Genomic DNA, 16,321 nt, shown 5'->3' with positions numbered 1-16,321 from the left:
ACAGCATGGACGTAATAATCTCCTAACAATCAACCATTTACACAAACCTGTGTTCATGTATACACTGCATATGTTGCGTGCATGTGTGTGTGTGTGTGTGTGTGTGTGTGTGTGTGTGTGTGTGTGTCTCACCTACGACTCGGTCTCCTGCTTTAATGCCCATCTTCCTCATGGAGGCGGCGAAGCGAGCGACTTCACGCCTCAGTTCTCCAAACGTCACCTTCACGATCTCTTCTCTTCCTTCAGCTACAAAACAAACACAAACACCACCGTGTTAATAAAGACCTCAATGAATAAACAAATCAGCAGTACCTCATTTAGTAATACCTGGTTAATAACTATGTAAATAAACACTCAGCAAGCCCTGGGTAATAAACACAGGATCAGTGAGACAGAATCAGAACCAGGACACTTTATAGATCCTGCAGAATGTTCAGGTGCTCAGCGTCTCAAGTGGAAGAGTGATGAGATTTGCTGCACTGGAACCGGATTCACTTCAGATCACACACACACGCGCGAACACCGTATGAGAATCTACAGGGTGAATCTGGTGTGATCCCTCCTCAGGTGAACCTTCTCCTCAGACTGACCATGAGTGGGAGGAGCTCTCCATGCCGTCCCCTCCCCTCTTCAGCTCCTCCTCAAGAACATCAGCCTTGTGGATCAGTCTGCTGAGCATGGAGGTGTCTCACCTGGCAGATGTTGAAGGACCTCATGTTGCTAGTCCAGTCCAGTTGATTGTCCATGTGTCCCCCAGGAACGTGTAATCTTCCACCACGTCCACACCACTGCCTCGGATGGAGCAGGAGTCACAAGAGAGTTCCTCCTTGTCTTTGCCACATTTGGCTGCATATGACTGTCCTTACACCATGTGACCAAGTTCACCACTACTGTCCTGTCTTCGGTCACATCACCATCGCTGAGACATCAGAGATCTTCTGAAGTTCAGTGAGACAGCGAGGAGAAAGAGAGAGAGAGAGAGAACTGTCCCCTGTTGGACCTGGTGTCTTTAGCTCCCAGTCTGGGTGGGTGGGTGAACGAGAGCAGGTGTAGATGTGGACCATGGTCCGGTCCGGTCCGGTCTGAGCAGCGAGACAGACTCAGTGCTGAGCAGCGAGACAGACACATCTTTGAAGGTCAGTTTAATCCCATAAATGCACTTGGCACACACACACAAGCGCACACACACATATTTTCTGTCTTGTCCCCATCAATAAATCCAGACCTGTGTTTGTCTTAAGAACTGCCAGGGAGCCACTCTGTCTAATGTACAGCTAAATGAATTGTAGGCAGTAATGTAATTTGTGGCTACAGTGTGTGTGTGTGTGTGTGTGTGTGTGTGTGTGTGTGTTGTATTGATCACATGGTGTGCGTCACTGCCCTGCTGTACTCGGTCGTTATTCACCTAAATCTTTTAAAATCTTCTGACATCAATCAATTACACACACACACACACACACACACACACACACACACCTGCAGCATACAGTGCCACCTTCTCCTGATCTGAGTGTTTGAGGAGGTTCTCAGCATAGTTCAACCTGCTGCCTCTAAACCACTCAGGAACATCAGAGATCCTCTTGGACACGTCCACCACCTGAAGGACACACACACACACACACACACACACACACACACACACACACACACACAGATTGATTAATCAACATATCATGGTGTGTAGATGTTGGAGGACACCAGACTGAAACTTCCACTGTTCCTGTCTGTCTGTCTGTCTGTCTGTCTGTCTGTCTGCATTAGAAGAGAAACCTGCTCTTAATTACGAAACAGATGCAAGAGTTTTTTAAGAACAAAGTTCACCATAGTAAATGGGTGTGTCTTATTTAATAATGGGCCCCGCCCACAGCTATTCTACACACACGCTACAGAGTGACATTTTTTGGATTCTTTCCGAGGTGTTGTTAACCTTAATCTACCTGAGGAACTGGAATAACAAGGTGTATCTGTGTGTGTGTGTTTGTGTGTTTGTGTGTGTGTGGCTGAACTATTTATTTACTTATGTAAAATATTATTATAATAGAGTTATTGGTGAGATCCAGATCCATCAGCCGCATGGAACCCTAAACTATCAGACGAGCTTCTCCTGAACGGAGACGTTCCTCGAAGACCTTTGACCTAATCAGTTTGGTCCGGAAGGTCCCAGGTTCAAACCCAACAACCACTAAGTTGCCCCGGTTGGGCAATTGAGCAAGGCTCTTAACCCTCAACTGCTCAGATGTTTAATGAGATAAAACATAAGTCACTCTGGATAAGGGCGTCTGCCAAATGCCGAAGTGTAAAGTGTAACTACTCTGCCCCTCTAATTTAAGTCCCTGAGATGGGTGTGTGGGTGTGTGACTAATCTGGGAGAGTTAGCAAATCTGATTCCTGATAAATCTGCTTCCTGGTCAGGTATTAAGGGTCATGTGAACTTACTGCATTCAGATCACTCGAGGAAGATCACGTACCTCCTTGAACATCTCTGAGCTGGCGATGCTGCAGAACCTCCAAACTTTGGCCCAGAAATCTGCGTAGTTCTCCACGGACCACTGGTGCAGCTGGTTATAATTCTCTGCAACACACACACACACACACACACACACACACATTCAGTAACCTGGACTCTGAACATACAGGACCAGTGTGTAACACAGTAGCCCCAGTGTGTGTGTGTGTGTGTGTGTGTGTGTGTAGGAGTTAAATATTGCACACAGGTATCTTTCTCAGGTCTATAAAAGTGTGTATTATCTGTAAGTTTACATTAGATACAGGTGTGTGTGTGTGTGTGTGTGTGTGTGTGTGTACAGAAGTTCTACACATGTTCTCTGACACCCTGCATGGTCTCCAGCTGACTGTGATTCGTCTTCACAGAGTGTTTAGTCCCCATGTGTCTGATCGCTCCCCCCTCCTCCCCCTCCCACCTTCACCAGAGCCCTACAGGACACGTCCAAAAGTAAGTGCACCCCTGACGATCACACCCATGTGCCCTTGTTGAACATGTCTTCACAGATTTATGTCCTTATTGTTGTTATAATAATCTCTTTTGGAGCATCCACCCCTCGCTCCCTCCACCCCTCGCTCCCTCCACCCCTCGCTCCCTCCACCCCTCGCTCCCTCCACCCCTCGCTCCCTCCATCCATCTCCTGCAGGAGTTTAGACATGATTGATTAGAAGATGTACACATGATCTGCTTTTTTATTTTTTATGCATGTCTAATAAAGGATCAAAATAAAGTTTCCAGCTGCAAAAAGTTTGTGCACCCCTGCCTCAGTGAATCCAGTATTATTACAGTTAAGATCAGTGTTATTATAGTGCTCTCTGTGACATGAACGTGTGTGTGTGTGTGTAATCCGGGTCACCCCCCTCACCCCCTCCCCTCCCCTCCCCTCCCCTCCCCTCCTCCCCCTCCCTCACTCACCCAGATTAAGCCCGTAGTCCCGGTTCACCTGAGCCCTGAACCGGTCCATGTGCGTGTTCCTCTTGGAGTCCGGGTACCACAGCACTTTGGACTCCATGATCTCCTCTCCCTTCGCCTCTGTGTCTTTAGACATGTCTCTGATTCTCACACACACTAACACACTCCCGGAATGAATTGACCTGCACAAGCTCTTTACACACACTCTTAAACGCAACAGGGAGGAAGACTCCGCCCACCGACGTGTGACGTAATGACGCCTCCTAGGCAGTTCATCCGGGAGCTGCTGTGGAAGCACCGCCCACCAACACGGCTACACGATGTTCTTCCGCAACACAAACTAGTTCCTGCTTTTTATCTACTACTTTATGTTACATTTACTGCATTAATATTATCGTTGCAGTGAAATTTATTTTTAATTACTGTGGGAAAGTGTGATCTCTGTACTCTGAATCGCGCGCTGTGAGACTCTACAGAGTGTAAAGTGTTAACATTTCAGACATTATTTACCTCAGGATTACTTACGAAAAGCCAATATTTAACATTTACATCCATTATACTGACACACACACACACACACACACCCCTCACCGTCCTCCTCACTCAAGCTCCCCACGGTGTGACACGCGTCCTAATTTGCATACTCGACTCTGATTGGCTCTCCGAGCTGGCCTCACAGATCAGCCGAGCGGCGCGGTTGGCAACACAGACGGACGGAGCGTTCAGCCAATCAGCGGGCACGCTGCCGCCACGCTCGCGCTGTCGAAAGAGACACCGCATTGACCAATAGACTTCCAGAGGTTTCAGAGGGTGTGCCCAATCAGAATTCAGTATGCAAATGAACCTGCTACTCCGTCACGTCAAGCGTTTCATCATTTATTAAGAAACGTAACTTATGTTTTTATTATATCATCTCATAATATCATAAACTTTCCTTCTGTTCTATCCTAACTTACTTTTACAGAACTTTACAGTGACTTTAATGTTGTTTAATAAAGAATTGGACAGAAGACGGAATATGTGGTAATATAGTGTGTGTGTGTGTGTGTGTGTGTGTGTGTGTAAAAGACTCGTTGAGTAAAAGACAAACAGATTTCATCAGATTATTCATTGAAACAGTGCAGATGTGTGTAAGGGAGGATTACATCACTTACACCTGCTGAGTCAGGATAATTTTATTACACACACTCCGTCACTACACACACTCCATCACTACACACACTCCGTCACTACACACACTCTTACTACACACACTCTGTCATACACACACTCCGTCACTACACACACTCCATCACTACACACACTCCAACACTACACACTTCGTCACTACACACACTCCGTCACTACACACTCCGTCACTACACACACTCCGTCACTACACACACTCCATCAATTCAATTCAATTCAATTTTATTTATATAGCGCTTTTAACAATGGTCATTGTCCCAAAGCAGCTTCACAAAAAAAAAAAAAAAATTAAAGATTTTTTTTTTTTTTTAGAAAAGAAAAGAAAATATTTGGAAGTGTGTATGTGTGAAAAAAATGGGTCTAGATAATAATTAAATGAATGAATGATGAATGAAATGTCTCTGATGAGCAAGCCAAGGGTGACGGCGACAGTGGCAAGGAAAAACTCCCTGAGATGGCAATAGGAAGAAACCTTGAGAGGAACCAGACTCAACAGGGAACCCATCCTCATCTGGGTGATAACAGATAGAAACAACATCAAGTGTGTTGTGCAGGTGAAAGTTCAATATATCAGAAGTTGTGTAGATTCAGTTCAGCAGTAGGTGCAGAGGGCAGATGGGGTCAGGATCACTGGAAGCACAGGAGCAGGATGTGTAGCTCCAGCCATCATAAAGCAGAATCTAGCTGGAGCAGGTCCTTCTCAAGATGCCTTAGAAACCTCGCAGGGTTGGCCTTTGTCTACTAAAGCTGGCACAATCTCCAGATGCCTCAGGATGGGTAGAAAAATACAGAAAAGATGGAGAGAATTAGCGTAGTTGCCATTCAGGATAGATGTACTGGAGTATGAGGTTATGGGATGAGTTACGCGTATGCCAGATTAAAGAGATGCGTCTTGAGTCTACCTTTGAATTGGGAAACCGTGTCTGCTCCCGAACAGTGTCTGGAAGGCTATTCCAAAGCTTTGGAGCCAAATATGAAAATGCCCTGCCCCCTTTTGTAGATTTTAAAATTCTGGGAATTACCAGAAGTCCGGAGTTTTGTGATCTTAAGGGACGTGGTGGATTATAGCGTATCAAAAGACTGGTTAGGTATGTGGGAGCTAAACCATTTAAAGCCTTGTATGTAAGTAATACTATTTTGTAATTAATTCTAAATTGATCAGGTAGCCAGTGCAGGGATGATAATATAGGTGTTATATGATCATATTTTCTGGATCTAGTGAGAACCCTGGCGGCTGATTTTTGGACTAACTGAAGCTTGTTTATTGAGGATGCAGGACAATCACCTAGTAGTGCATTACAATAGTCCAGTCTGGAAGTCATGAATGCATGAACTAGCTTTTCTGCATCAGATACGGATAGGATACTCCTAAGTTTGGCAATATTTCTAAGATGGAAAAAGGCTGTTTTTGTGATATTGGAAATATGATTTTCAAAAGACAAGTTACTGTCTAATATCACGCCCAGGTCTTTTACTGTTGAGCTGGTAGTAACAGTACATCCTTCTAAACGCAGGCTGAATTGTGAAAGCTGTTGTGTGCTGTTTTTTGGGCCGATGAGCAATATCTCTGTCTTATCTGAGTTTAGTAAAAGAAAGTTATTGGTCATCCAATCTTTTATGTCCTGGACACACTCTGTTAATCTAGACAACTTGGGTATTTCATCTGGTTTTGTTGAGATGTATAATTGGGTATCATCAGCATAACAATGGAAACTAATCCCATGCCTTCTAATGATGTTTCCCAGGGGAAGCATGTAAATTGAGAACAGGAGAGGTCCTAAAACTGACCCTTGTGGGACCCCATATTTCACTGGCATTACATCAGACGGTACTCCATTTAGATCTACAAAATGGTATCGATCAGACAGGTATGATCTAAACCATTTTAATGCCTGCCCATGAATACCTATATGATTTTGTAGGCGGTCTATGAGAATATTATGATCTATGGTGCGAATGCAGCACTTAGATCAAGTAAGACTAGTATTGAGATGCAGCCTTGGTCTGAAGCTAAAAACAAGTCGTTTGCAATCTTAACTAGTGCAGTTTCTGTACTATGATGTGGCCTGAAACCTGACTGAAATTCTTCTAGGATGTTGTTTTCCTGCAAGAATGTGCATATTTGAGCTGATACTACTTTTTCTAATATTTTTGATATGAACGGAAGGTTTGAAATCGGTCTATAATTTGTTATTTCATTCGCGTCCAAATTAGATTTTTTAAGAAGCGGCTTAATAACTGCCAGCTTCAAAGGTTTAGGGACGTGACCTAGATATAATGAAGAATTAATAATGTTTAGAAGTGGCTCTCCAACTGTAAGCATCACTTCTTTTAAAAATCTGGGTGGTATTGGGTCTAACAGGCACGTTGTTGATTTAGCTGAGGTGATAAGTTTATACAGCTCTTCCTGTCCTATACCTGTAAAGCACTGAAAATCTAAATGTGAAGCTCTAGGCTGAACTAGATCATGAGATGCTATTAGAGGTTGAACCTCCGTTATTTTCTTCCTTATGCTATCGATTTTTTCGAAGAAGTCCATAAAATCTTCACTACTAAAATGTTGTGGAGTACTCTCTGCAGGCATCTTAGGTTTTGTTAGGCGAGCCACTGTACTAAATAAGAACTTGGGATCACTACACATACTCTGTGACTACATACACTCCAACGCTACACACAGTCCATCACTACACACACTCTGTCACTATACACACTCCGTCACTACACACACTGCGTCACTACACACTCTCCGTCATTACACACACTCCATCACTACACACAGTCCGTCACTACACACACTCCGTCACTACACACTACACACACTCGGAATATGTGGTATACACTCCATCACTCCATTACACTCTGTCACTACACACACTCTTACTACACACACACTGTCATACACACACTCTGTCATACACACACTCCATCACTACACACACTCTGTCACTACACACATTTCGTCACAACACACACTCTGTCACTACACACACTCTGTCACTACACACACTCTTTCACTACACACACTCTGTCATACACACACTTTGTCACACACACACTGTCACTACACTACACACACATTCCGTCATTAAATTAAAAGTGGTAAAAAGTACATCCTGCAACAAGTTGGTCAGAAACCTAGATAGAAACTGCTAGCAGATGCAACACACACTCTTGTTTAGCGAGGAATTGCCAGTTTGCCTCAGCCCTAGTATTGACAATGACCTCATTAATTCCTGACTAGGATGTAAGGATGTATGTCAACCTACAACACGAATTCCGGAAATGTTGGGAACTTTTTTTTTCTTTTTTTTTTTTTTTTATGAAATAAAACTAAAAGACTTTCAAATCACATGAGCCAATATTTAATTCACAATAGAACATAAAGAACACAACAAATGTTTAAACGGAGACATTTTACACTTTTATGCCCTAAATGAACTCATTTCAAATATGATGCCTGCTACAGGTTTTAAAATAGCTGGCACAGGGGCAACAAAAGGGCTGAAAAAGCAAGTTTTGAACAGCTGGGAGAACATCTAGCATCAGGTCTGGAACAATATTAACTATAAAAAGGTTGTCTTAGAGAGACATCTCTCAAAAGATAGGGAGACAGAGGCTCTCCAATCTGGGAAAGAGTGCCTAAAAAGATTGTGGAATACTTTAAAAACAATGTTCCTCAACGTCAAATTGCAAACGCTTTGCAGATCTCATCATCTGGAGGAATCTTCTGTGCATCAGGGACAAGGCCAAAGACCTTTGTTGGATGCCCGTGGTCATTGGGCCCTCAGACAACACTGCAACACTTATCGGCATGATTGTGTCATTGACATTACTAAGGAATACTTCCAGGAATACTTCCAGTAACCACTGTTGGTAAACACAATCCGCCATGCCACCAGCAGATGCTAACTTATCAGCGATAAGTTCAAAAGTCAGCGTCTCTGATGGTATGGGGGGGCATAAGTGCATATGGTATGGACAGCTTGCATGTTTTGGATGGCACTATGAATGCTGAAGGTTATATATAAAGGTTTTAGAGCAACATATGCTCCTCTCCAGATGACGCCTATTTCAGGGAAGGGCTTGTGTATTTCAGCAGGACAATGCAAAACCACATACTGCAGTTCTTCAAACTGAGGAGATGCTACACCATGATAAACACGCCCACATCCCAACTATTCTAAACCTGTAGCAGGCGTTAACTTTGAAATGAGTTCATTTTGTCCACGTAATTGTAACATTTCTCAGTTTAAACATTTGTTATGCTATCTACTGTATGTTCTATTATGAAAAAAATATTGGCTCATGACTTCCGGTTATGGCAGCCACCTGAGAAGACGTGACTCGTGCCGCTCTGCTTCAACTAAAAAATTTTTCTACTAGAAACACTCGGGATTGTAAAAAAAAAAAAAAAAAACTGGGCAGTATCGGCTGGCAAGAATTCCACAATGTCGAAGTCAAGTAAAATAAACAAAGAAAGCGTCAAATCTACAAAGCAGCCGAAGTTAACCGGATTTCGTGTTAGCGATGAGGCGCAGAAAAGCACAGAAAAGGAGGCTGAAAATGAGGCCAACAACGAGGAGGCATTTGTGGGAATAAAGGTGGATGCAATACTGGCTGCTATAAACTCCATGAAAACCGAGTTCTCTTCAAGGTTTGATGGAATTATGTCAGCGATAGAAAGTTTGAAGAAAGATATGAGTGACTGCAGTGAGCGATTGACGCAGGCGGAATTACGGATTGCGAGTACAGAGGACGAGGTAGCCCACTTACAAACAAAAGTGAACAAATTAGAATCAACGAAAAAGAGTCTAGAAGAAAAACTTATGGACTTAGAAACCAGATCCCGCTTAAATAACTTAAGACTGGTGGGCTTGCCGGAGGGAGCCGAGGGACAAGATCCGTGTTCCTTTTTGGAGAAATGGATACCAGAGGTGCTCGAAGGTGTGACACTGCAATCTTCTGGTATTTTAGAGAGAGCGCACAGAATCGGACCAGCGAGAGATGCCAAGGCGCCGCCGAGAACAATGATAATGCGCTTCCTTAACTACAAGGATAAGCAAGCAGTTATCGCGGCTATACGGGCAAAACGTGACATTCGGTATAGGAACCAACAGATTCGCTTCTACGCGGATTTAGCCACTGGAATACACCAGTTGAGGAAACAGTTCGACCCAATTCGCCAGGAACTACGCGATTTGGGGATCCGCCATGGAATGATTCACCCAGCTAGGCTGTTGGTAACTTACAAAGAACAGAATCGTACATTTAAAACACCAACCGAAGCAAGGGAGTTTATCAAGAAAATCCAGGAGAATAGTAGCAAATGATAGAACGAATTATGAGTGTTTTGTAGTCATAAACAGAGCGGCAGAGACAGTTTCGTTAAAAGTCAACAAAGGGTGGTTTAACTGATCCTCACTCTGAGTGTGGAACGGTTGAGAGCAATAATGGGAGTCAAAAGGTTTTTGGGGGGGATCTCACGAGAGTGGGAGATTTGGAGTTCATGTTCAGTGTGTAGGATGTACGTTCAAGCATCCAGGTTTGAAATGTTTTCCTGTTTTTTTTTTTCTTCTTCTTTTTTTTTTTTTTTTTTTTTTCCCCCTGTATATTACAAACATATTGCAAGGTAATCTGTTTTTTTCTTTCTTTCTCCTTTCTATTTTATTTTAAATAGTTATAGATGTCTCAGGGAGTATCTCTTAAATTTGTCTCTTGGAACTGCAGAGGTCTACAACAACTTAAAAAAGTAAAACAAGTTATGAATAAAATAAGAGATATGGATTCCAAAATAGTATTTTTACAAGAAACACACCTATTAGAAAAGGAGATATTGAAGATAAGGAGGAGATGGCAGGGTAGTGTATTCTCAGCATCGTTTACATCACAGGCCAGAGGAGTTATGACCCTCATACATGGTACAGTCCCATTTCAAGTGAAACAAGTAATTAAAGATAAGTTTGGGAGATATTTAATAATTCAAGGTTCCTTAATAACAGAAAATGTAAATTTGGTAAATTTGTATGGTCCTAATATAGATGACCCAAAATATTTTGGAGATTTGTTCCTTATTCTTTCATCGTTAGCAGGAGAATTAGTAATAGCAGGAGATTTCAATTGCACGCTGAATCCCAAAATTGATAGATCCACAGGAGTGGATCAATCACACAATAGGAGTAGAGCGGTTATTCTTCGGTTAATGAATGAATTTAGATTACTAGATATTTGGAGAGAATTGAATCCACATACTAAAGCTTATTCTTGTTATTCAAGTACATTTAAGACATATTCTCGAATTGATTATTTTTTAATTTCTTCAGCATTACGATCTAAAATTCATAATAGTTTATATGATAATATAGTGATCTCAGATCATGCCCCATGTTGTATAGAATATGTAGATAGGAAATTAACAAAAGATCTAACTAGATGGCAATTTCAGTATAAATGGCTACAAGATGAAGAATTTGTAAAGTATATAGAAACACAAATAGACCAATTCTTTGAAATCAATACTACTCAAACTTCGGCAATGATAAGATGGGAGGCATTTAAAGCCTTTCTTAGAGGACATATTATTAGTTACACTAGCTCAAAGTCCAAGAAAATACGAGAGGGGAGGATCAAATTGGAACAAAAAATTAAATCACTACAAGAAAATGTTTTTGAGAAAAATGATTCACAAAAACAAAGTGAGTTAATGATTTTGAGGGCCGAATATGAAAAGTTGTCTGCTGATAGAGCCGCTTCTAGTCTTATGAGACTAAAGCAATCATTCTTTGAACAAGGAGATAAAGCAGGTAAATTACTAGCATGGCAAATCAAACAATTAGAGGTCAAAACACCAATTACAACAATTATAGTTAATGGTAAAGATGTAGTGGACCCTATAGAAATCAATAAGGCGTTTAGAAGCTACTATGAAGAATTATACGATGCAAAAAATGACATTAATTTAAAAAACTTAAACAAGTTTTTAGAGGAATTGCCTATACCTTGTCTTTTAGAAGAACAAAAAGATGACTTGGAAATGAAAATTAACAAAGAAGAAATAGAGAATGCTATTGATAGCATGAAATCAGGAAAAAGGGCTGGACCAGATGGTCTTCCGATAGATCTGTATAAAAAATTTAAAAATAAATTACTAATCCCACTACTGGAAATGTTTATGGAGGCATTCCGAATAGGTAGCTTTTCACCCTTTATGACTTCAGCTTTGATAATTCTACTGCCAAAACCAGGCAAACCTCTTAATAAATGCGAAAATATGAGACCTATAAGTTTATTAAATTCTGATCTTAAGATAATATGTAAACTCCTAGCAAAAAGGTTACAAAACTTGTTGCCAAATATTATAAATAAAGATCAAAATGGGTTTATAATGGGAAGGCAGGGTTTTCATAACGTAAGAAGGGTATTGAATATAATACATGCTAACAAGGAAAAGGCAGACACAGCACTGTTATCACTGGATGCCGAAAAGGCCTTTGATAGGGTTGAATGGCCCTATCTCTTTAGAGTTTTAGAAAAATTTGGAATTGGAGAGAATTTTATAAAATGGGTTAAAGTAATTTATAATAACTCAAAGGCAGAAATTTTGACTAATAGAATTATCTCCAAACCAATCAAAATTAACAAAGGATGTCGACAAGGATGTCCACTCTCTCCTTTGTTATTCACACTAGCAATAGAACCATTAGCAATTGGAATACGTTCACATCAGCAAATTAGTGGAATAACAATAGGATCGACGGAACACAGAATATCTCTATATGCTGATGATGTCATTCTATTTTTGTCAAATTTGAGTAAATCTATTTCGGCTGTTTTACAGCTAATTAAAGCATTTGGGGATATCTCGGGATATAGGGTAAATAAAACAAAATCTTCTATATTATTGCTAAATTCAAGTGAAAGAAGGAACCCAATTGCAGAGGTAATCCAATTTAATGTTGTAGACCAGTTCAAGTATTTGGGAATAAAAATTTTGCCAAAACTGGAAAATATCGTCGATGCTAATTATGAACCTGTAATTACAGAAATTAATGAGTCAATTGACAGATGGATGTTATTACCAATATCTACAATAGGGAGAATTAATATTTTAAAAATGAATGTACTACCTAAACTATTATATTTATTTCAAAATATTCCATTACTGCCACCTTCAGACATGTTTTCAAAAATCAAAACTATGTTTGTTAGATTCATATGGAATAATAGGAGGGCAAGGCTTCGTTTGTCTTTGTTGTACCTTCCATATGATAGAGGAGGTTTAAAATGTCCAAACGTAGAGTGGTATTACTGGGCTGCGCAGCTGAGGTCTATTATGTTTTATTTTTCATCGGGTGAGTCTCCGCATTGGATAGAAATGGAATCTTATGATTTGAACTTGTCTATACCTTCATACATATACTCAGATACAGCAAAAAAGTTACGGAAAAAAACTAAAAACCCAATGGTAAGACAGATGGTAAAGACCTGGTATGAAGTACAAAATTACTTAAAAGAAACACGTTTAATGTCTCAATACAGTCCAATTTGGGGAAATCAGTTCTTTGTACCAGGGAGAGAGGATGCAACCTTTAAATTGTGGGAATCAAAGGGACTTAGAATAATTCAAGATTTATATCTGACAGATTCTGACACTATGATGTCATTTGAGGAGTTGAGGATCAAATTTAATCTTGAGAGAAAGCATTTTTTCAAATATTTACAATTAAGAAGTTTCATAAAATCAAATCAGGAGAATAATCTTGATAAACCTTCACATCTGTCATTAGAAAAAATTATGACAAGGGATAACTTGAGAAAGGGCATCATATCTGAATTTTATGAGTTGTTGACAACTAATTCACCAGAAAGTTCTAAGTATAAGTTAAATGCATGGCAAGAAGACTTGCAATTTGAGTTGTCAGATGAAAATTGGGAAGAAGTATGTATTAAGGCTCAAACTATGTCCATAAATACACGTCTCAAACTTATTCAGTATAAATGGATAATGCGGACATATGTAACACCAGTAGATTTAAATAAATATAACAAACATATACCAGACATATGCAGAAAGTGTATGGAAGATAGAGGAACATTTTTTCATTGTATTTGGCAATGCAGAAAAATCCAAATATTTTGGGAAAATATAAGACTCATAATTGAAAAGATAATTTCAAAAGAAATAGTACTGGATCCAAAGCTTTTTCTGTTGGGTTTATATCCAGAGGAACAAAATTATAGTAAAAATGAAAGAGCATTTATAGACCTCAGCTTACTTTATGCCAAGAAATGTATAGCTCTGCTGTGGATAAAAACAAACAGACCAAGTACAAACCAATGGTTAAGACAAATGTTAACAAGCCTTCCATTAGAAAAGATAACTTACATTTTGAAGGCTAAACAAAATGTATTTGAAGCAATATGGAGACCATTTGTAAATTACATCAAACATTTGAATTTAATGGATGAAGAAGGGGAAGATTAATCTGGGTGGACAATGTAGTTCTGATTTTGATAGTAATAAAAAAAGGAGAGGGGAGAGAGGGAAGGGAAAAAAAAGAAAGGAGGGAGGAGGGGAGAGAAAGGAAAGAAAAAGGGAAAAAGATTTTAAAAGGAGATTTACCCAGCTTTGAAATTAGTAAGTTTAAAAAGATTGCCATGTGTTAAAACAGGAGGAACATTTTTGTGTTGTTGTTTTTTTTGTTGTTGTTGTTGTTGTTGTGGTTGTTTTGCTTTTTTTTTTTGTTTGAATATATTGTCAAAATTGCTAGATATGATCTTTCGGAATGCAGCAATTTCTTTGTTTACGGGAATTAAGAAAGTTATGCAAGATTGTACAACGCTGTATTTCAAATGTTCAAAATAAAAAATAATGGAGAAAAAAAAAATATATATTGGCTCATGTGATTTGAAATTCTTTTAGTTTTAATTTTATTTATTAAAATATATATCCCATCATTTCTGAAATTTGGGTTGGATCTCGTTACTTCTCACAGGCAAGTTCACTCACACAGCAGGAGCAGATGTCCCAGAAACCTCATCTACCATCCACTGCTGTCTCATTCTTTTGTACTGGTGGTAGGTGGGCTTTGAAACTGCCCTACCCCGGCCCTAGCTGCCCATTACTCTTTAGATTTTTTGGCAATAACTGAGACCTGGATATCTCCTTAAAACTCAGCTACACTAGCTGCCCTATCCAATGCATTCTCTCACTCTCCATGAGAAACTGACAGAGGTGGTGGCACAGGTCTTCACACCTCCCCACCTGTCTCATCACATTGTCCATCATTTGAATTTCATGCTGTTAGGGTAACTTCCCCCACTGACCTCCAAATTCCTTTTATCCATGATAAAAAATACTTTTCTCTCCTATCTTTTTTTTATTTATGGATCTCCCATGCCCTCTGTCTTCTAAACTTCTGTCCAATATATTATGCAGCAATAAAAGAGAAATAAGAACTGCAAAAAGAAGATGGAAGAAATAACAGCTTGATGTAGATCTTGTCTCTTACCGTGCTCTTCTCGTCATCATATCATGAGTCCTCATGTAAAGTGACTTCTGCAAGGAAGACCTGAAGGCTTCTGCACATGCTTACTGTATCTTCTTCACACTACTCAACTTGCCGGCTCCTCCTGTTCCATCCTTTCTGAATGCTGATGACATCACCATACCATTTCACCAGACCATTGCTCCCACCACAAAACCTACAGCAGAACTTCAGGATCCTTCCTCTCCTCCAGAATTTTCTTACCTGACAACCGATGAGATTCAGCACATCATTTTGTCCTCGAATCGCACCACCCAATCCCTTCCACAATGCTTCAGGCCAGTTGGCAAAGCCCTCCATCCCTTCATCACAACCAGCATCAACCATTCCATATCATATGGTCACGTTCCTGCTGCATTTAAGAAGTCAAGTCCAACTCCCATCCTCAAGAAACCCTGCCTGGAACCAGCAGACACAAGTAATTATCACTTCTCTCTTTTCTTTTTAAAATTCTTGAACACCCTGTTTACAATCAAATGTCTCTCAGAACAATGTTAACGACTCCAACCAATCTAGATTCAAAGTGGCACATTCCACAGAGACTGCCCTTCTGTCTGTCACTGAAAATCCCCATGCTGCTAGATCAGCTAAACTTACCTCATCTTCCTGGATCTTTCAGCTGCATTTGACACAGTGAACCACAAGATTCTCTTGTCTGTCTTTACAAGCCTTGGAATTTTTGGCACAGCATGGCAATGGTTTGCTCCCAATGGTTTGCTCCCTACCTAGGATGGATCACATGAGGTGACATGGAGGGAACCCGCATCTGCTCCATGCAAACTTTCTACTGGTGTCCCACAGGGCTTAGTACTTGGTCCTCTTCTGTTCTCCCTCTATACCTGGTATCTTGGTAAGGTCATACTCTCACACAGCTTTTCGTACCATTGTTATGCAGATAACACTACTCATCTTCTCCTTTCCTCCCACAAACACTCAGGTTCTCACTCGGATCTCAGCATGTCTGGTAGACATCTCATCTTGGATGGCAGCTCATCAGCTAAGACCTCATGACTGAACTGCTGTTCATCCAGGTGATTTATCCACCTGTTAAGACCTTGTGATCTTCCTGAACAACGATCAGATCACTTATTCAGTCACTGCCCGCAATCTTGAAGTAAGTCTGGACAATCAACTGTCACCCCCCCCCCCCCACACACACACTCTTCGTCCCTCA

The 16,321-nt window shown here is 40.5% G+C and overlaps 1 protein-coding gene across 3 annotated transcripts in view; it reads right to left on the bottom strand.

Annotated features, from left to right (window-relative positions):
* Window positions 1-4,005, bottom strand: part of aacs (acetoacetyl-CoA synthetase) — a 27,906-nt gene extending 23,901 nt beyond the window's left edge. The window contains exons 1-4 of one of the 3 annotated variants that reach the window (XM_053481365.1): window positions 3,419-4,005; window positions 2,469-2,572; window positions 1,477-1,597; window positions 133-246 (exon numbers count right to left, since the gene is read on the bottom strand). In XM_053481365.1, coding sequence (XP_053337340.1) covers window positions 133-246; window positions 1,477-1,597; window positions 2,469-2,572; window positions 3,419-3,551 — 472 coding nt within the window. In that variant the 5' untranslated portion in view covers window positions 3,552-4,005. The remainder of the gene's footprint in view (window positions 1-132; window positions 247-1,476; window positions 1,598-2,468; window positions 2,573-3,418) is intronic. The other 2 variants (XM_053481364.1, XM_053481363.1) reach the window with 2 other exon arrangements.
* Between the last annotated feature and the right edge of the window lie 12,316 nt (window positions 4,006-16,321).

Source organism: Clarias gariepinus, chromosome 21 (assembly GCF_024256425.1).
Source record: "Clarias gariepinus isolate MV-2021 ecotype Netherlands chromosome 21, CGAR_prim_01v2, whole genome shotgun sequence".
Classification (NCBI taxonomy): Eukaryota; Metazoa; Chordata; class Actinopteri; order Siluriformes; family Clariidae; genus Clarias; species Clarias gariepinus.
The sequence above is the reverse complement of the archived record's forward strand: the minus strand, read 5'-3'. Positions and strand labels throughout refer to the sequence as shown.